The sequence below is a fragment of the Poecilia mexicana genome, unplaced genomic scaffold (genome assembly GCF_051168715.1).
Source record: "Poecilia mexicana isolate PSO_F unplaced genomic scaffold, ASM5116871v1 scaffold_23, whole genome shotgun sequence".
Taxonomy (NCBI): Eukaryota; Metazoa; Chordata; class Actinopteri; order Cyprinodontiformes; family Poeciliidae; genus Poecilia; species Poecilia mexicana.
This window is the reverse complement of record NW_028263392.1, coordinates 18,297,087-18,317,175: the sequence shown is the minus strand read 5'-3', so window position 1 is coordinate 18,317,175 and position 20,089 is coordinate 18,297,087. Positions and strand designations below refer to the sequence as shown.

At 45.4% G+C, this 20,089-nt stretch overlaps 1 protein-coding gene and 1 long non-coding RNA gene across 3 annotated transcripts; one reads left to right on the top strand and one right to left on the bottom strand.

Annotated features, from left to right (window-relative positions):
- Positions 1-2,554: 2,554 nt before the first annotated feature.
- LOC148152557 (uncharacterized) lies at positions 2,555-14,853 on the bottom strand. 2 transcript variants are annotated; one of them, XR_015762160.1, is made up of 4 exons: positions 14,734-14,853; positions 4,241-4,324; positions 3,558-3,650; positions 2,555-2,937 (listed from the first exon to the last, which is right to left on the bottom strand). It is a non-coding gene; the product is annotated as an uncharacterized LOC148152557 (long non-coding RNA). The 2 variants fall into 2 exon arrangements; XR_015762161.1 differs by lacking the exon at positions 14,734-14,853 and adding an exon at positions 5,575-6,015.
- A 273-nt stretch (positions 14,854-15,126) lies between these two features.
- Positions 15,127-19,807, top strand: LOC106910441 (A-type voltage-gated potassium channel KCND2). The gene is made up of 4 exons (XM_014977073.2): positions 15,127-15,279; positions 16,982-17,077; positions 17,153-17,388; positions 18,585-19,807. The coding sequence occupies exons 1-4, from the start codon at positions 15,127-15,129 to the stop codon at positions 18,757-18,759; spliced, it is 660 nt and encodes a 219-aa protein (XP_014832559.2). The 3' UTR covers positions 18,760-19,807.
- Positions 19,808-20,089: the final 282 nt, after the last annotated feature.

The window sequence follows — 20,089 nt, the reverse complement described above, 5'->3', positions numbered from 1 at the left end:
TTTTTACTGGTTTCCTGTTGGTATCTTACTGGTTTCCAGTCTCCAGGGTCTCCTCCATGCTGGGCTGGACTTTAGAGAAGTCTTAAAGTGACAGCGTCCTGATTTTGGGGGGTTCGTGAACGTTGTGCTGCGTAGGCCCTCGTCTAGTGATATGTATTAATACTTTGGGATTTTTATGAAGGAGCTGAAACTGAAGTTGTAGATGATGTTAACATTTGGACCACGACATGTTGGACTTGCTGATGTACTGAACTATGTATTAATGTAATTCACCTGACTAAATATTGTTCCGTGGAGGACGACGGACCAACACCGGCTCCAGGAACCACTGGTTGGGAACCCAGCCCACCTTTGTTCTGCAGCCATCCGTGCTGCCGAACCAGTTCTGGATCTAGAACCCGTCTAGTTCCAGACGGACCGGATGGGTTCAGACAGAGACCGGCCCAGTCCCTGAGACCCTCAGACTGGGAAGATCTGGGACCAGAACCGGTCCAAGCTGCAGAACAAGCCTTGGAGACGCTGCTCCTCACTAACGTGCTAATTAAATTAACTCTGAGACCAAACAATTCCTCTAATGCAGTGGTCCCCAAACTATGGCCCGCGGGCCGGATCCGGCCCGCCTCCACATTTGGTCCGGCCCCCTGAACAATACCAGAGAGCATTTAGATTTTTTTCATATACCGTATTTTCTGGACTATAAGCGGCTTTTATGTGGATTTTTCTTCAACCACCAGGGGGCTCTTTAGCAGGAAGTGAATCATTGGAAGTCAAAATTGGAAATAAAAGAAGAAAGTGCTCATTAAAACGGAATTAGGTTTTAATAGGGAATTGAAATTTGAGAATGTTGTTGATCAGTTAAATAACATTGAGGGAAAAAGAAGATTTTTCGTTTGTTTTAATAATACTGGGATCATTATGAGAATTTGAGGTACAGATATTAGGATCCAGTAGATGGCAGTAGTGCAACAATAATGGATGCAAGCTGCTGTTGAAATCTAAAGAAGAAGAAGAAGGAAGCGCCCATTTTCATTTAGCTCATGCTAGCAGCAACATAAAGGATCAGGACTTTTACTGTTACAGTTTCCGTTCAGTAATTACCGTAATCAGTTCAGTTAAATCTAAACTTGGCAACTTTTCTTTTTCAACCATAATAAATGTGATATTCAATCGACCTGTTATGGCTCAGATGTTGGCTGTCCGCCCCTCTGCTGCTGCTGCATCGCTGTGGAAAACCTGGAGCGGCAGAGAAATCTGAGGCTTATATGTGTGTTTACTGGTTTTTAAAACAAACTTTGGGGGTGTGGCTTATAGTCCAGAAAATACGGACAATAATCCTTCCTGGATTGTTTCTGTGAAGAACCCAGAGAGGGTTATTTGATTGTGCTTTCTGGAAAACAATACATTTTTACATTTAGGCTCCTGCAATCGTCACTTTTTCTGTTACAAACTGACCCGGCCCCCAGCAGAGAAGGGAAAAGTTATGTGGCCCTCACAGGGAAAAGTTTGGGGACCCCTGATCCAATGGGTTACAGAATGAGGAAGAGGAGGAGCATTTTCATCCTGCTGTTGGGTCCGTTTCTGTCACAACCATTAAAAGTTCTGAGAACCCAGCAGCTCTTTGGTCTGGGTCAGACGGTTCCGATACTCCTCCCAGATCCAATCTGGTTTGTCAACAGAACCAGAACTTTATATCTGAGCTGAACACTTGGACCTGCAGGGTCAGAATCTGGTCAGAGAACCAGAACCAGAAGTCCTGATCCGAGGTCCGGGCTCTGAGGCTCCACCTCATCTTCCTCTCAGACTCCAGAAAGGAAGAGGAGGAAGAGGAGGAAGAGGGCTCATGGATCAGAGCAGGAAATAAATGCTGCTGCACACACACTGTAACACACAAACACACACTGTAACACACAAACACACATTCTGTAACACACACTCCATCATGCAGCTGCAGCTCGTGGATCTTTGTGTGTTCATCAGTGAAATGAGCAGGTGATGATGAGACAGGTGAGCAACTTTGACACCTGGTTGGTGGGCGTGTCCTAGGGGGCGTGTCCTAGGGGGCGTGTCCCCACAGTGGTGGAATGTAGCGGTTTTACTTCAGTACATTTTTCAGTCTCTTTTCTCCTGAAGTACACTGAAAAAAATAACTCTTTGGATTAACATAAAAAAATCATGGAAAGATTTTCCACCTGATTACTTTGCTTTATTTCAGCACTATGTAATTATGTTACTCCAATTTAAAGCAAATGTGTTGGTTCAACTTAATTTTTGTGGTTGATTCAACTTATTTACTTTAGTTGGACCCAATGTAATTTAATAGAACCAGACCAACTAATTTTACAGTGATAACTTCACACTACTTAATTAAGTTGATCCAACCCATGAAAATTAAGTTAGCTGAACAAACATGCTTCATGCTGAAAGAAAGCTATATAATCGTGTGGAAAATCTTTCCATGATTGAATTATGTTAAATCAAAGACATTTTCTTAAGTGCTATTAAATGAAGTGTTTTAAGACCACACTGAAAGAAGAAAGAACACTCAACAATGAGAAAAAGTACAACATGAAACTGTATTTTCAAAACTGTTATCCATTTTCTTTTTACACAGCACCAAAAACAGCTGAGTTGAAAGTTGAAATAAACAACAAAAGGTCAGTTTTGTTTTTCCAGAAAAAAACTGGGCTGTGTTTAGCATAGATCAAATTCTTAACAACATAAAAAGTGTCAGTAAATTCGCTCAACTTTGCGAAATGTAACAGTTAAAATTTAGTTTTCGACTGCGGTCTTTAGAAAGACATGTAAAGATAGATTGCTCAAGTTGTTCATCACTTCCACCGCCTCCAGGAGAATCCCAACATCCTCAATGGCATCGCCAGGCTCTGCACTCTCCGGTCGGATAACAGATTCCACAGACGGTCTCGGCCATTTGTGCACCTTGATGATGGGAACAAGGGTGGGGTATTGGGGGGGGGGGAGAGATTTCACATCTCATTAAATAAAAAAATAACTTTACACTTATTTGGCTGACTCACCAACAGCTAAGGTCCATCAAAGATCTGTCTGTGTTAATTGTGAGTCCAGTGGTAAGATTTCCCATTTAGAAAAGGTACCATATTTTCTACATTTTCACAAAAATCGTCTTATAATGCGGTGCACCTTGTGGTGCGGAAAATACGGTATATTGTCTCATATGGAAAAACATGAAGAGAAGGGATGAATCCCAAATAGGCCCCATATTCCATGCTGTTAGAAAAAAAGGCTGAATAAAACAGGCCAAAGATCTTTTTGTGGAGTTTAACTCACCTAAAAATCCTCATTTTAAACCCACTTAACAATAACTGTAATTATATCAATCTTACTAATGATTATCCTTTTCTGTGGGAGAAATCTAAAAGCATCTCAAAAGTCAAATTAAAATTGAATGTACCCAAGTGAAAAAAAAGAAGAGTTTTAATGATCATCTCTTACTTTAAATTTATTGGTAATTCACAGGAAGTCCAATTAACTCCAACTATAATCACCTCTTTTGTGGACACAAAGATACATTAACATACCATGTACTCTTTCTCCAGCTTCTCTGGATCTTCATCCAGGTATGCACACAGACCTTTTAGGATCCACCCTCGTCTGACTTCAGCCGTGTTTTCCTAAATATGCAGATCAGAAAACAATGAGAACAACCGCAAAAATCCAGCAGTATACTATAGGGTCACACACTTGAAAACTTAGCTAAATTCAAAGGAAGTCACAACGAAAGTGATCAGTGGCTTGCAGCCTATTTGAAACATCTTTAAAATTGTTATTCTCCTTTCATTATGCCATGACTAAAATTAAGTTTAACATTTTATTTAAACTTCTAACTGAAGCTGTCACCTAAGAAATATTTATGTCTGAAACAAGGGTTCAGTACAGGGGGATATACTGTGAAAAATCTATTTCCTCTGCCTTCTCCCAGTGCTAGAAACAACCAGTCAGTGGCAGGAAAGTGTTAGTGCTGTCAATCACAATCTCATGTTGCTGCTCATCCTTCTTCCCCCTTGCTCTGTACTATTCTGTAGCTAGCATAGGGCTGATAGCAGCTCATATCTACTAGACAGAGAGAGACAACAGTCCTTACAGTTCCACATCCCCACGCAAATAAAGACAAATAAAACTGACTTGCCAAATACAAGTTCAGCTGAACCCTTATAATCGCTCTAACACTAGATTCAGTCATTTTAGATCTGGCAAAACTTACCATTAGCCACTGAAATCTAAAACTTGATGGCCGATGACCCCCTTCACCAGAGCTTATGTAGGTGGATAACAGACAGGTGATGTTCTGAAAGAGATCAGATTTTCAAACATTAAAATATGTAATTCACCCTGAGCAGAGTTGTATCTGAACATTCAAACTTTTAGTACAAGTCTCTTGAATGCATCATGAATCAATCAATCAAATTTTATTTGTACAGCACATTTCAGCAGAAAGGCATTTCAAAGTGCTTTACATAATTAAAAACAGAAACAGAGTCATGCAACATTTAATAAACAGTGAAACAGATAAAAAGTAAAGCCAAAAACATTAAAAACATTGAAGACATTAAAACCGCACTAAGCCTAATTTAGCTATAAGCAACTCTAAACAGGTGGGTTTTAAGTTGAGATTTAAAGGCACCCAGTGTTTCAGCTGTTCTGAAACTGAATATAACCACAAGCATGTATGTGCAGAACAGTGGTGACTTGAACATGGTAGAAAGCAATAAAAATATAAAACATAAAAATCAAAACAAAAACCTCAACATTTCAAAATTAAACTGATAAACTTAAAAATTGTTTTTGAACTACAATTATTTATGGAAAAACAAGTACAATAACAAAATACATCTTTAGAGCAGAGGAATATATGCATTTAAAAATAAGAAAGCTCAAGTCTGTTCATGGACTAATAGGAATAATGGACAATCCTCTGAGTGTTTCAGCCAGAAAACAATACTAGAAATCCATAGTTAGCAGGTGGACATTTATGTGGACATTGCAATCACATTTAAAGCTCTAACAGCAAAGGTCTCCGCAGGTTCCTGACTCAAATTTAATACTTTTTATTATTAATAAATGAAGAATCTGTATTACGATAGAAAGCCACAAAAGTGTGTGTGTATCCAATGTCCACTCTGCATTTACCTACATAATAACAGTACTGAAATTAAATAATAATAATAAAAAAAAAACATTTAAATAGACTTATGTTTGGCCCCAGTGTTTAAAATCCACTAAACCTCAGACTTCAGAGTTTGTATGGCACCAGATGCTGAATTTACATCAGTGCAACTTTTTTCCAGGGAGTTTTAACAACCTGAGGAGGAGCAAAACTGTGACATTTATGGGGTCCGTTTTTTGTCTTGACAGCAGCTTTGTGACCCTTACACTGCTTCATGTGATGTTAGCATGATTTGAGTACATCAATTACATAGAAACGTGACCGAACATAGAAAAAAATGTTTTTTTAAAAAAGTCTGATGATTTTAATTTGCATCTTTTTATTTCGATTTTTATTTTGATTTAGACGGATGAAAATAGACTGAATCTTACCTTTTTCAAATTAAGCAGATCCAAATCAGGAATCTTCCCGCTTCTCTTGAAAGAACAGTTTGAAGTTTTCCCAGACACAAGATCTCGCGTGATCTCGCTAGCATCTCGCGTGATCTTCCGTAATCTCGCCAGTGTCTCGCGTGATCTCCGGGTCTCGCTAGACCCTCTTCGGCGGGAGATTAGTCTGACTAAATTGAATCACGTTGTCTCAACTTGAATACATTTTATTAACGCTAGGTTGTTGAATTTTATGTTTATTTGACGTGATTTTGTCATATTTGCCTTTGAAACATAAAATAATTCTGTTAAACATGTTATTTTTTATAAATGCAATAACCACTTCAATTCAGTTGTGCTTTGACACAAGCATGGAGCAAGCAGGAAATGGTGCAAATGTTAGAAAAACGCTGATTAATTACCAGCTAACCATCACTTCATGTGATGTTAACACATCACTTCATCACTTCATGTGATGTTAACACATGTTAGCCACTGACATGAGTACATCAATTACATAGTGTGAAGGTATCACTGTTAAATAAGTTGGTTTCAACTAAATTTGCATTCATCTTAATCAAGTAAAGTCAATTATTTGGTCCAAAACATTGCAAATTAGTTGGTCTGGTTCTATTAAATTACATTGGGTCCAACTAAAGTAAATAAGTTGAATCAACCACAAAAGTTAAGTTGAGCCAACACATTTGCTTTAAATTGGAGTAACAGAATTACATAGTGCTGAAATAAAGCAAAGTAATCCGGTGGAAAATCTTTCCATGATTTTTTTATGTTAATCCAAAGAGTTATTTCTTTCAGTGTACATAGCAACACTGATATGTGCACAATCCTGCCAGGAAAATTTAGTATTCTCTAAACTGCAGCTGGCGTTTTCCTGGCACGGAAAACAATCATCTCGCAGGGCCTCGTGTGATTTCCCATGCTCTCGCGGGATCTGCCGTGATCTCCAGCACAAGATCAGTCTGACTATAATGAATCGTGTTATCTCAACATGATTCAATTTCATAAACGTTAAGTTGATGAATTTCTTGTTTGTTCAACATGATTTTATCACGTTTTTGTTTAAAACATGAAATTATTGTGTTAAAAGTACATGATATTCTTTTATTAATCTAATAACCCCCTAAGTTCATTTTTTTGAGTGTATTTATAGATTATAATCAGATATTTATAGATTATAATCAGATATTAATAGATTATAATCAGATATTTATAGATTATAATCAGATATTAATAGATTATAATCAGATATTTATAGATTATAATCAGATATTAATCGTCAAGTTCTTTAACCATCAGATTGAAGCAAAGTTAATCTTTCCAGAGTTTTTCTGATCATTCATGCTGCTTCTTTAGACATGTGCATTGTGGACCCTGACACTAGCATTAGCTGCTACATGTTAACATTGAGATGCTATTTTAGGCTAGCTGCTTTTAGTGCAACTTGAACTCAGCAATAGTCTTTTCCAGCGTCCAATCAGATAATTTGAAATTAAAGCCGTTTCCTTCGCCGCTGGTAGCAGGTGGGCTTGCACGTCAGATTTACGGTGTACCAGAAACAAAATACAAAGGTTCCGGTTCAGAAATTTCATATGTTAAAAAAAAAAGGTAAAAACGCAACTGACTGCACTGACAATTTTTGTAATTAATGAATAAAAATGAAAGTGTGAAAGTCCTGGTCCTAATATTTCCCCAATTTCCAGACTGGATCTTTAAACTGCTGCACTCTGATTCCTCCCAGAACCAGCAGGGGTTCTGGTTCTGATGGACCACCGGGGAGTGTTTGGGCTCCAGAACCGTCTTTTTAGAGTTTTTACAGAAGCAGCCCTCCATCCGGTCCCCAGCTGTTCTCAGATCAGGCCCATCAGAACCGGGTCTGGATCTGAAGACACCCTGACAGCTGGTGAAGTGCCTATGCCCCGAGGCTGCTGGGTAATGTAGTGATGCAGCAGGGAGAAGTTTTGGTGGTGAGACAGTTGGAGCACAGCAGCATTAAAACGTCCATCAGCAGCAGCGCTGTGGGAGGACACTCTGACTGTTCGGGGAAATTACATCTCGCTGTCACAGCAGCCATTTGTCTCCCCCTCCGCGCCTCGGCGGCTCCCGTCTCCCGCCTGTCAGCTGGACACAGGCCGGCGGCCGTCACAAATCCTGACGGGCCGCGTTCCAGCTGGCAGCCGCCTCGTTATTCCCCTTCACAAAGACTGGTACCAACCCGGCCCAAAATAACCCGAGACAAACAGACACAGAGGAAGGGGGGGGGGATTGAATAGAAGTTGGCCTGTTACTGAGACAGAAACTGTGCTGACAGTCAGGAACCAGTCGGGAACCAGTAAGTAACCAGTGGGTAACCAGTCAAGAACCAGTGAGTAACCAGTGGGTAACCAGTCGGGAACCAGTGAGTAACCAGTCAGGAACCAGTGAGTAACCAGTGGGTAACCAGTCGGGAACCAGTGGGCAACCAGTCGGGAACCAGTGGGTAACCAGTCGGGAACCAGTCAGGAACCAGTCAGGAACCAGTGAGTAACCAGTGAATAACCAGTCGGGAACCAGTGAGTAACCAGTCAGGAACCAGTGGGTAACCAGTAAGTAACCAGTGGGTAACCAGTCAGGAACCAGTGGGTAACCAGTCGGGAACCAGTAAGTAACCAGTGGGTAACCAGTCGGGAACCAGTGAGTAACCAGTCAGGAACCAGTGGGTAACCAGTAAGTAACCAGTGGGTAACCAGTCAGGAACCAGTGGGTAACCAGTCAGGAACCAGTGAGTAACCAGTCGGGAACCAGTGAGTAACCAGTCAGGAACCAGTGGGTAACCAGTCGGGAACCAGTAAGTAACCAGTGGGTAACCAGTCAGGAACCAGTGGGTAACCAGTAAGTAACCAGTGGGTAACCAGTCAGGAACCAGTGGGTAACCAGTCGGGAACCAGTAAGTAACCAGTGGGTAACCAGTCAGGAACCAGTGAGTAACCAGTGGGTAACCAGTCGGGAACCAGTGAGTAACCAGTCAGGAACCAGTGAGTAACCAGTGGGTAACCAGTCGGGAACCAGTGAGTAACCAGTCAGGAACCAGTGAGTAACCAGTGGGTAACCAGTCGGGAACCAGTGGGTAACCAGTCGGGAACCAGTGAGTAACCAGTCGGGAACCAGTGAGTAACCAGTCGGGAACCAGTGGGTAACCAGTAAGTAACCAGTCGGGAACCAGTGGGTAACCAGTCGGGAACCAGTGAGTAACCAGTCGGGAACCAGTGGGTAACCAGTAAGTAACCAGTCAGGAACTAGTCAGTAACCAGTCGGGAACCAGTGAGTAACCAGTGAGTAACCAGTCAGGAACTAGTCAGTAACCAGTCGGGAACCAGTGAGTAACCAGTCGGGAACCAGTGGGTAACCAGTAAGTAACCAGTCAGGAACTAGTCAGTAACCAGTCGGGAACCAGTAAGTAACCAGTCAGGAACCAGTGAGTAACCAGTCGGGAACCAGTGGGTAACCAGTCGGGAACCTGTGAGTAACCAATCAGGAACCAGTGGGTAACCAGTCAGGAACCAGTGGGTAACCAGTCGGGAACCAGTGAGTAACCAGTCAGGAACCAGTGAGTAACCAGTCAGGAACCAGTCGGGAACCTGTGAGTAACCAATCGGGAACCAGTCAGGAACTAGTCAGTAACCAGTCAGGAACCAGTGAGTAACCAGTCGGGAACCAGTGGGTAACCAGTAAGTAACCAGTCAGGAACTAGTCAGTAACCAGTCGGGAACCAGTAAGTAACCAGTCAGGAACCAGTGAGTAACCAGTCGGGAACCAGTGGGTAACCAGTCGGGAACCTGTGAGTAACCAATCAGGAACCAGTGGGTAACCAGTCAGGAACCAGTGGGTAACCAGTCGGGAACCAGTGAGTAACCAGTCAGGAACCAGTGAGTAACCAGTCAGGAACCAGTCGGGAACCTGTGAGTAACCAATCGGGAACCAGTCAGGAACTAGTCAGTAACCAGTCAGGAACCAGTGAGTAACCAGTCGGGAACCAGTGGGTAACCAGTGAGTAACCAGTCGGGAACCAGTGGGTAACCAGTCGGGAACCAGTAAGTAACCAGTCAGGAACCAGTGAGTAACCAGTCGGGAACCAGTGAGTAACCAGTCGGGAAACAGTGGGTAACCAGTCGGGAACCAGTGAGTAACCAGTGAGTAACCAGTCGGGAACCAGTAAGTAACCAGTCAGGAACCAGTGAGTAACCAGTCGGGAACCAGTGGGTAACCAGTCAGGAACCAGTGAGTAACCAGTCAGGAACCAGTGAGTAACCAGTCAGGAACCAGTGAGTAACCAGTCAGGAACCTGTGAGTAACCAATCAGGAACCAGTGGGTAACCAGTCAGGAACCAGTGAGTAACCAGTCGGGAACCTGTGAGTAACCAATCGGGAACCAGTCAGGGATAGTCAGTAACCAGTCGGGAACCAGTGAGTAACCAGTCGGGAACCAGTGGGTAACCAGTGAGTAACCAGTCGGGAACCAGTGGGTAACCAGTCGGGAACCAGTGAGTAACCAGTCGGGAACCAGTGGGTAACCAGTGAGTAACCAGTCGGGAACCAGTGGGTAACCAGTCGGGAACCAGTAAGTAACCAGTCAGGAACCAGTGAGTAACCAGTCGGGAACCAGTGGGTAACCAGTCGGGAACCAGTAAGTAACCAGTCAGGAACCAGTGAGTAACCAGTCGGGAACCAGTGGGTAACCAGTCGGGAACCAGTAAGTAACCAGTCAGGAACCAGTGAGTAACCAGTCGGGAACCAGTGGGTAACCAGTCGGGAACCAGTGAGTAACCAGTCGGGAACCAGTGGGTAACCAGTGAGTAACCAGTCGGGAACCAGTGGGTAACCAGTCGGGAACCAGTAAGTAACCAGTCGGGAACCAGTAAGTAACCAGTCGGGAACCAGTGGGTAACCAGTCGGGAACCAGTAAGTAACCAGTCGGGAACCAGTGAGTAACCAGTCGGGAACCAGTGAGTAACCAGTCGGGAACCAGTGGGTAACCAGTCGGGAACCAGTGGGTAACCAGTCGGGAACCAGTGAGTAACCAGTCGGGAACCAGTGGGTAACCAGTGAGTAACCAGTCGGGAACCAGTGGGTAACCAGTCGGGAACCAGTAAGTAACCAGTCGGGAACCAGTAAGTAACCAGTCGGGAACCAGTGGGTAACCAGTCGGGAACCAGTAAGTAACCAGTCGGGAACCAGTGAGTAACCAGTCGGGAACCAGTGAGTAACCAGTCGGGAACCAGTGGGTAACCAGTCGGGAACCAGTGAGTAACCAGTCGGGAACCAGTGGGTAACCAGTCGGGAACCAGTGAGTAACCAGTCGGGAACCAGTGGGTAACCAGTGAGTAAGCAGTCGGGAACCAGTGGGTAACCAGTAAGTAACCAGTCGGGAACCTGTGAGTAACCAATCAGGAACCAGTGGGTAACCAGTCAGGAACCAGTGGGTAACCAGTCGGGAACCAGTGAGTAACCAGTCAGGAACCAGTGAGTAACCAGTCAGGAACCAGTGAGTAACCAGTAAGTAACCAGTCGGGAACCTGTGAGTAACCAATCAGGAACCAGTGAGTAACCAGTGAGTTAGCAGTCGGGAACCAGTGGGTAACCAGTGAGTAACCAATCAGGAACCAGTGGGTAACCAGTCAGGAACCAGTGAGTAACCAGTCAGGAACCAGTGGGTAACCAGTCGGGAACCAGTGGGTAACCAGTGAGTAACCATTCGGGAACCTGTGAGTAACCAATCAGGAACCAGTGGGTAACCAGTCAGGAACCAGTGGGTAACCAGTCGGGAACCAGTGGGTAACCAGTGAGTAACCAATCAGGAACCAGTGGGTAACCAGTCAGGAACCAGTGGGTAACCAGTCGGGAACCAGTGAGTAACCAGTCAGGAACCAGTGAGTAACCAGTCAGGAACCAGTGAGTAACCAGTAAGTAACCAGTCGGGAACCTGTGAGTAACCAATCAGGAACCAGTGAGTAACCAGTGAGTTAGCAGTCGGGAACCAGTGGGTAACCAGTGAGTAACCAATCAGGAACCAGTGGGTAACCAGTCAGGAACCAGTGAGTAACCAGTCAGGAACCAGTGGGTAACCAGTCGGGAACCAGTGGGTAACCAGTGAGTAACCATTCGGGAACCTGTGAGTAACCAATCAGGAACCAGTGGGTAACCAGTCAGGAACCAGTGGGTAACCAGTCGGGAACCAGTGGGTAACCAGTGAGTAACCAATCAGGAACCAGTGGGTAACCAGTCAGGAACCAGTGAGTAACCAGTCAGGAACCAGTGAGTTAGCAGTCGGGAACCAGTGGGTAACCAGTCAGGAACCAGTGGGTAACCAGTCGGGAACCAGTGGGTAACCAGTGAGTAACCAATCAGGAACCAGTGGGTAACCAGTCAGGAACCAGTAAGTAACCAGTCAGGAACCTGTGAGTAACCAGTCAGGAACCAGTGGGTAACCAGTCAGGAACCAGTAAGTAACCAGTCAGGAACCAGTGGGTAACCAGCTGTGATGGAAGGCGTTTCTGACCGACCCGGTTTCTGTAACAAGTTGACCAAACTGCGGGCAACAGACTCACTCAAATCCCTGTGATCCAATCACGAGCCGGTTCCGGTTTTTGTTCTCAGTTAGGGGTTAGAACGAGATGAGGAAGGTTCTGTTCAGGTCCTGCTGATGGTGAACCAGTTCTGACCACCACATCCTGTGACCACTGTGTACTGAACCGCAGGGGGCGCTGTTGCATTTTAGCTATGCTAAAAACATTAGCTATGAAACAAACGCAAAAGGAAAAAGCAAAATGTGGCACTATTATCACTTTTACAGTGGATGGATGTTTCACAGTGAACTCTGCTGCTCAGTTTGATGTTTTTCTGCAGTTTCTGTTTCTGTCTGTCCTCCGTTTGATTCATAATTAATGTCATAATCTTAGTTAAAATGCAACAGCGCCCCCTGTGGTCACAGAATATGGTGCAACAGCTAAAGATCCTGATCCGGTTCTGACCCGGTACAGCTGATGAAGAGTTGCTCGTCCTCCTGAGATAAAAACACGGTCATCCTCCATCCGGGTCAGAGCTGCCAGTTCTGGTTCCGCAGTTTACGGGTCAGAACCAGAAACAGAGCATGTAGCTTCAGAGGAAACCCAGCAGATGTGAAACACGACTTGGCTCCAGATTTAATTTCAGTTTCCATGGCGACCACACCCAGATGCCCCCATCATCTTCAACATCTCCCTGAAGAGGAGCGGTGATGAAGATCAATAAGCTAAAATCAGAATTAATATCCAGAACATTTTGATTATCAATCCGTTAAAACCTTTGGTCCTGATATTTAATGGTTAATTAAATATAATAGGAAACAGGAAAATTAAAATAAGTGGTAGGGTTAGTATAAAATACATTTTTAAAAATAAAATAAAGGAGAAGAAGAGGGAGAGGAGGAAGAAGAAGGTTTCTGTCCATTTAATCAAACTGAAGTTCTGGAGAATTTCCAGTCCAAAAACCTTCAGGTGAAGGTTCTTCTCCGGTCCGACCTGGTTCTGATCGACTCCCTGCTGGGCTTTTCTGGACTTTACACATTTCATTTATATGGTGGAACCAGGATGGCTGTCATTTCTGTTTCCAGGGAGTTTCTGTTCACTGACTGAGGCAGCAGAAACAGACTGGGCCATCAGAACCGGGCCGGGACTAACTGGGTCAGATGGTAATGAAGTCATGCTCTGCTGAATCAGACTTTTAATTAAAACGTCTCCCGTCCTGCTGGAGCGGACGGCTTCCAGAACTGCCCCACTGGGACCGGAACCAGCTGCAGTTCTGCTGGGAGGTTATCAGCAGAAGGAACCGACAGCAAGTTGATTACAACATGATGACGATGATGTAATTAAACCTGACGGAGTATTTCTACAATCTGACAGAGTATTTCTACAACCTGACGGAGTATTTCTACAACCTGACGGAGTATTTCTACAACCTGACGGAGTATTTCTACAACCTGACGGAGTATTTCTACAACCTGACGGAGTATTTCTACAACCTGACGGAGTATTTCTACAACCTGACGGAGTATTTCTACAATCTGACGGAGTATTTCTATGTTCGGTTTCATTGTGTTGAATTCGGTGGATGAAATGGTTTAATGGTTCTGGTCCTCCTGGTTCCGGTTCTGGCGCTGATCCATCTGGAGGCAGAGACTGGCAGGAAATCTTCCTCATGGGAGGATGAGGCGTTTCCACGGCGACACCAGCATCCCTCGGGCTCAGCGATTACCCTGCAATGCAATTAGCCCCCCTTCCTCTGCCGGAATTAGAAAGCAAACGCAATAAAGAGTAAAACACGGAGAAGACGACACGGTTCTGGTTCTGGAGATGCTGCAGTCCGGTCCTCAGCAGGTTCTGGTTCCATCTGAACAGAACCAGTATCAGTGTGTGTATCAGTGTGTGTATCAGTGTGTGTATCAGTGTGTGTGTCAGTGTGTGTCAGTGTGTGTATCAGTGTGTGTATCAGTGTGTGTGTCAGTGTGTGTGTCAGTGTGTGTATCAGTGTGTGTGTCAGTGTGTGTGTCAGTGTGTGTGTCCTGTCAGCTCCTGCTGCTGTACCCGTTTGTTCACAGAGACATGAATGATTGAGGAGCAGTGAGGCTTTCTGCAACGCTCAACACCTGCTGCTGTTAATGTTTACACACACACACTGACACACACACACACACAAACATGGCAGTTGAGAGCAACTGCCATGTTTCCATCTCAGGAACTGGTTCTGGTTCTGTGGGTCAGTTTCCTGTAGAACTCAACCAGAATCTTCCTGATAGATGTAGAGCAGATAGATGCTGATCTCTGTATATAGATCAGGATTCCAGACTGCTTCTTTAAACTGGCAGTTCTGTGGACCGGAACCGGGTCGTGTAGTAAACCCAGAGTGAAATAGGATTAAATGAAATAAAAAGCAAATTTTAGTTGTTTTTTCTGATAAATCTCCGCAGCTCAAATTAATTGTTTTGTTTTTTATTCATATTAGTTTCTGCTAGTTTTATAATTATTTTGTTTTCTGTTTTTTGTTTCTCTGCCTTTGATCGTCTCAGGTTACAAATGTGATTGTAAATAAACTTTCAGTAAAATGGGTTAAAGCAGAACCATTAGTACTGACCTTTGACCTGCTGAGGGTTCTGGCCCGGTTAGATCCAGCCCATTACTCTTGGTTCAAGTGGCCTGGTGTTTCTGGATGTAGCAAACGGGAGACGAAGGCTTTGTGGAGCTGTGATATTTCTATAGATCCCTGGAGGCGTTTTCCATCTGAATGAATGAATGTCTCCGGTCTGACTCATATCTGCAGGTTATTCTCCGATTTGACCACTAGAGGGCAGCAGATCCGTCATGTCGGACCTTTAAATATCTCAGGTCACCATGAACTGAATCAGAGGAAAGAGTCTCAGTTCAGCAGATCTGAGTTTCTGGATGTTTTGATGCTGAAGCTTTTAGTCGTCCCCTAAAGCAGAACCAGGTCTGACCCTTGACCTTCTGTCCCCTCAGATACGGCGACATGGTCCCAAAGACCATCATGGGGAAGATCTTCGGCTCCATCTGCTCCCTGAGTGGCGTGCTGGTCATCGCCCTGCCCGTCCCCGTCATTGTGTCCAACTTCAGCCGCATCTACCACCAGAGCCAGAGAGCCGAGAAGAGGCGAGCGCAAAAGGTACGGGCCTTCCTCACACCTGCAGAGTCTTCCACATACTGAGTCAGCTGATGATGCGAGGAGCAGCCATGTTTTAGCAGGAAGTCTGCCTTGCTAGTCGTATCTGGGGGTTGGTGTGGCTCCCAGTTTCCCAGTAGGTAGTGTGACTTTGGAGAGCGTTCCAGTTGACTTTCCCACTGGGAAGCTGGAATTTACCACTTCTGAGTGCAACTGGAACACAACATCAGAACAAAAAGCCTCACCTGACCTTCATCACCTGGATCCAGGTGAGAAGAACCAAATCTGCAGCCCTTCAGGGACCTGACCTCTGCTGTGTGTGTGTGTGTGTGTGTGTGTGTGTGTGTGTGTGTGTGTGTGTGTGTGTGTGTGTGTGTGTGTGCTCCTGGAAACTAGAGCTTATATGCAGTACAAACGCAGGCAGCAGCTGATTGGTCCAGATCTGGAGGTAACCATGGAGACCAGGCCCCGCCTCTCTCCCTGTCAGGTTGAGTGGCTACAAGTTGCTGCATGTGCGATGTTTTCAGTGAACCTGCAGCAGTCAAAGGTCAAAGGTCAGAGATGGTCTGCTTGTGTCCGGGTCCAGAACTTGGTTGGATCATGTTCAGACAGCAGCCTGTAGTTCCGCCTTTTGCCCACTAGGCTTCAGTTTGTGTGGGTCCTTCAGCGCCACATGGTGCAGCCTGAAGCGGCTGCTTCAGCCTCCAGCAGGTCAGAACTGTTCAGATCCATCTGCAGGGCACTGCTGCTCATTCGTCCCATCATGGACGACCTCCTGACCTCGTGACCTCTTGTTTATGCTTGGGGGCGTCCAAGTTAGTGGTCAGGTTGCTCCTCAGGGTTTGTTTTGGTTGGATTTTCACCTGGTACAGGGACAGAAGAGATGAAACTTCAGTCCTAGGTTGGTCTGACCGACGACTCATATCTGCAGGTTCACACCAGCGACCGTTTCACATCGCTGGTCCGGTCCAGCACTGATCTGGTCATCAGAAACCTCCTACTGCTCTCTAAGCCGCCTGAAACCAAGCAGCTGCTGAGATTAACATGAATGGCTGTTGCTTCTGTACTTCTCTACCTCAGTGGTCTCAAACTGGACTCCTCTAGTGCCGAAGTCCTGAAGCTTCAAGATGTGCCCCTTCTCTAACTTGACTTAAAAGTCTGAATTGCCTGGAGCAGTCCAGACCGAATACTGGAGAAACAGAGAGGCAGAGAGACGCTGCAGGAGACCAAACCTGGATGGCCTGGAGTTTGAGACCACTGGTTTATTCTGTCAGCATGTGGAGGAATGAACCAATCAGCATGCAGGGTCATTGTGTCCCAGAGAACAGGCCGAGGAGCCAATCAGCTGGTGTGGTGTTGTAGCAGATCTCTGTCCCAGCCACAGTCCTCCAGGTGAGGCTCTGCAGCAGAAGCAGCAGCTCTGGCTATTGGTCAATGGAGGTTCTTCTGCAGACATCAGGTGTTTCCCTCCACCTGTAAGATCCTCATGATCAGTTTTTTCTGAACCTTCTCTGTCTGAGACAAAGCTTTGAGCAGCAACTCCAGGTCAGATGTCCTGACTCTGTCCCTCTGGGTCACATTCAGCCTGAAACCTGCTGCTGGGGGTTAACAGCTGGGGTCCTCTGAATGCGCTGATGCTGGTCCAATCCGGATGTGTCCATCACAGCATGGTGGCTCAGATAATGGCTATCTTTGTGTCCTACAGGCATCCAAAGAAGCAGGCCAAGCACTGGTGTGTAAGATCAACCCCAACTTTGAGCTGCAACATCACCACCTGCTCAACTGCCTGGAGAAAACCACGGTGAGAACCTTAGGTCAGGGAGAACCCGCCCCTGAAGTCAGCCCATGACCTTCTCACCTCCCCTTTGCTCCTCAGAACCACGAGTTTGTGGATGAAAAGTTGTTTGAGTGGAGCTGCAGGGACCTAAGTCCGGTAAAGCAGCTGTCTCCATCTTCCTCCATCTCTTCATCCTCACCTCATGGTTTCTCCTGCTGTGGCTGCAAAATAAGGAAGACCTTCAACATCCCCAACTCCAACATGTCTCTGGGTCTGCAGGGCAGCGCCCAGGAGCTGAGCACCATCCAGATCAGGGAGCGGCCAATCACCAACAGGTTGGTGCGGATCCATCAAGGTGGTCATAGTTCCTTATCCTCATGGAGGTTCCTGATATTCAGGTTCCTCAGCATCAGGAACCTTCAGAAGATCATGAAAGGTCACAGCTTAGATGAGGAGTCGCAGGTTCTAGAGATTCTAAAACGGGTTCTGGGGTTTTATTTGGGTTTAGATCATCAAAAAGTTGCAGGACACTGGCTCTTGTGGACTGGAGTTTGAGACTGCTGCTCTAAAAGAATCAGAATCTCTGAGACATTGAAGAGCTTTTAGATCCACCATATCTGTGGAGATTTCAGCAACTGTGAAGGTCCCACATCATAGATTGATTCAGAGACCAACTTTTCAGCTGCTGAGCCACAGAGAGGAAGTTCTGATCTGTTCTCTGCAGCCGTACTGAGCAAACACATGGCAGCAGCTGGTCAGGTGACGGAGCGTTCCCATTAGGGCTGAAATGATTCCTTGAATGATTCGAGTACCTCGACTATTAAAATTCGTCTACGACAATTTATCTGACTCGAAGCTTTGTTAATTTATGTTTTATTATGTAGCGCACCATGTTCTGGCCGGGTGATTATCTGTGAGGCCAGCGCTCTGACTTCCACCTATGAGTTGCTGTGAAGTGGCAGCAGCCTGGTGTTGAATTGTGCGACATTTTGTGAGGGTTTGGGGGAGGATTGTTGAATTCTGCGGTGCGATGGTTGGACTACGACAGCTTTTGTGGCGTCAGAATAGCGTCGTCACAGAGAGAGAGCGAGAGATCTCCGATTCCTCGGATAATCGTACAGATATTCTATAGTGTACTCGATTACTAAAATATTCTTTTACAACAGCCGTAGATCCCATGCAGAGTCAGACGGCAGGAATACAGAGTATGTATGTCTGTGGGAGGACTGGGAACCAGCTCCTGATTTTTCAGTTTCAGCCATGAGGTGACAACTGATGGAAGATCAGAGATGTTACCTGCATCCTGAACAATCAGACCTAATGGACACCTGAACTGTTTTACCTGTCTGAGCCCCTGACCCGTTACCCTAATGGACAACTGAGAGGCAGGGGTGTAATACTGACTGACTGAAACTTCACAGGAGAGCCACAATACTCATAAATCATTTATTGTGAAACAAAATCTAAATGACCAAATATTGACTCCAGATGTTCACTCCAGAACCTTCTCCTGTTTATCATCCTGTCCCAGTCGATCCAGTCTGAATGCCAAGTTTGAAGAGACGCTCCCTCTGAACTGTGAGCCGCCGTACCTTTCCCCGGCTGTCGCCAGCATTTCCACACCTAACACCACTCCAGACGGAGACTGGTCCTCCGGTTCTCCCGATCACTACCAGGCCAACATCGTCCGGGTCTCTGCTCTCTAGAGTTCAGCCGGCCGAGGGGCTGACAGCAGGAGGACGTCCCAGAGAGGAACGTCTTCAACTGAAACACTAACACTGCTGTAATTACGCTATGTTCCAGGTCCGGCCACATCCACAGGAGTCTGGAGAATCTTCAGCACAAACACTGGAAACAATCCAGTTAGGAACAAACCAACCGGAGCCTGCAGGCCTGTTGGTTCCACTGGTTCTACTACGTTGGAGGCCATATTACTGAGCCACTCAGGGTTTCCAGAGATTTTACTGGGATATCCCACTTTGGGTCATGACCCAACGTTGACCTAAGGAACCCCAAAATAACCAAACATCTTCTTCTTGTTCAACACTGAAAACATCTCCAAGCAGTGAGCAGCTTTTAAAGACCGAAAACAGAAATAGCTGAAAACTTCAGCCAGCTCACCACCAGGAGGCAGCATAACGGGAGGATAATGGGGGAGAACTAGAGCCAGGATACAGCCGGGTTTCCTTCAGATGATTGTGAATGAGCTGACCGAGCAGCCGTCTGCTGCAACCCAGGTTTTAAATTTGGTTGCTATGAGACGACATGATGGGTTGTTTTTGGTGCTTAGCAGAGAAATTGATTTGCTGTGATGACTTTATTATTATTTAATCTTTCTGCCTATGCATGCTAAACAGTCATGTTGAGTGTCCTGAGCTAGCGCTGGGATTTACAGCATGCTCCTGAACGCTATGCTCTATCACGGCACATCTGAGAGGAAAAGGGCTGAGAGGATTATTGTCCTTCGTTGTTTATTAGAATAAAACTGAATAGAAATTTTAAAAAATTTGTGGAAACGGCCTATTAGCTGCTAGTTTAGAGCACAGCTAGCTTCTAGCTTAGAGGATGGCAGCTGTTAGCAGCTAGCAGTTAGCTCAGAGCACGGAGTCTCTGCGTTCAAGGTTATTTCATTAATTCTTTTCTATATGCGGAGCTGATGTTATTTTCTAACAGTTACCTTCTTGCTGCCTGTTGCTGTCCTGGTTCACTCTGGTTCTGCAGAACTGACCTGTAGTGTGACCGGCTTGACCCCTGACCCAAAGAGCATGCTCTGTTACTTTTCCTAGATGGGTGGGATCCCTCCTCTGCATGGATGTGGTGAAGGCCGGTCCAAACGGGCCTAGCTCCTGTCAGAACCGACCTTTTCTCTCTGCTGTACAGAAATTGTTTGTACATATGATGATGTGAAAAGGTTCTGGTCCATTCTTGGTTCTGTTGGTTTGGTTCTAATGGTCTGATCCAGGTTCTGCACCATTGACCAGAACAAGAGGCTTCCAGAACCGAAACCGAACCGAAATGATTGACTTCATTGGAACA

Excerpts from the sequence above, each read along its gene's own strand:
- LOC106910441 (XM_014977073.2), top strand. The coding sequence starts at position 15,127 with ATGGTCCCAAAGACCATCATGGGGAAGATCTTCGGCTCCATCTGCTCC. Across the intron at positions 15,280-16,981 it reads AGAAGAGGCGAGCGCAAAAG|GCATCCAAAGAAGCAGGCCA; the intron begins GTACGGGCCTTC and ends TGTGTCCTACAG. Across the intron at positions 17,389-18,584 it reads GAGCGGCCAATCACCAACAG|TCGATCCAGTCTGAATGCCA; the intron begins GTTGGTGCGGAT and ends ATCCTGTCCCAG.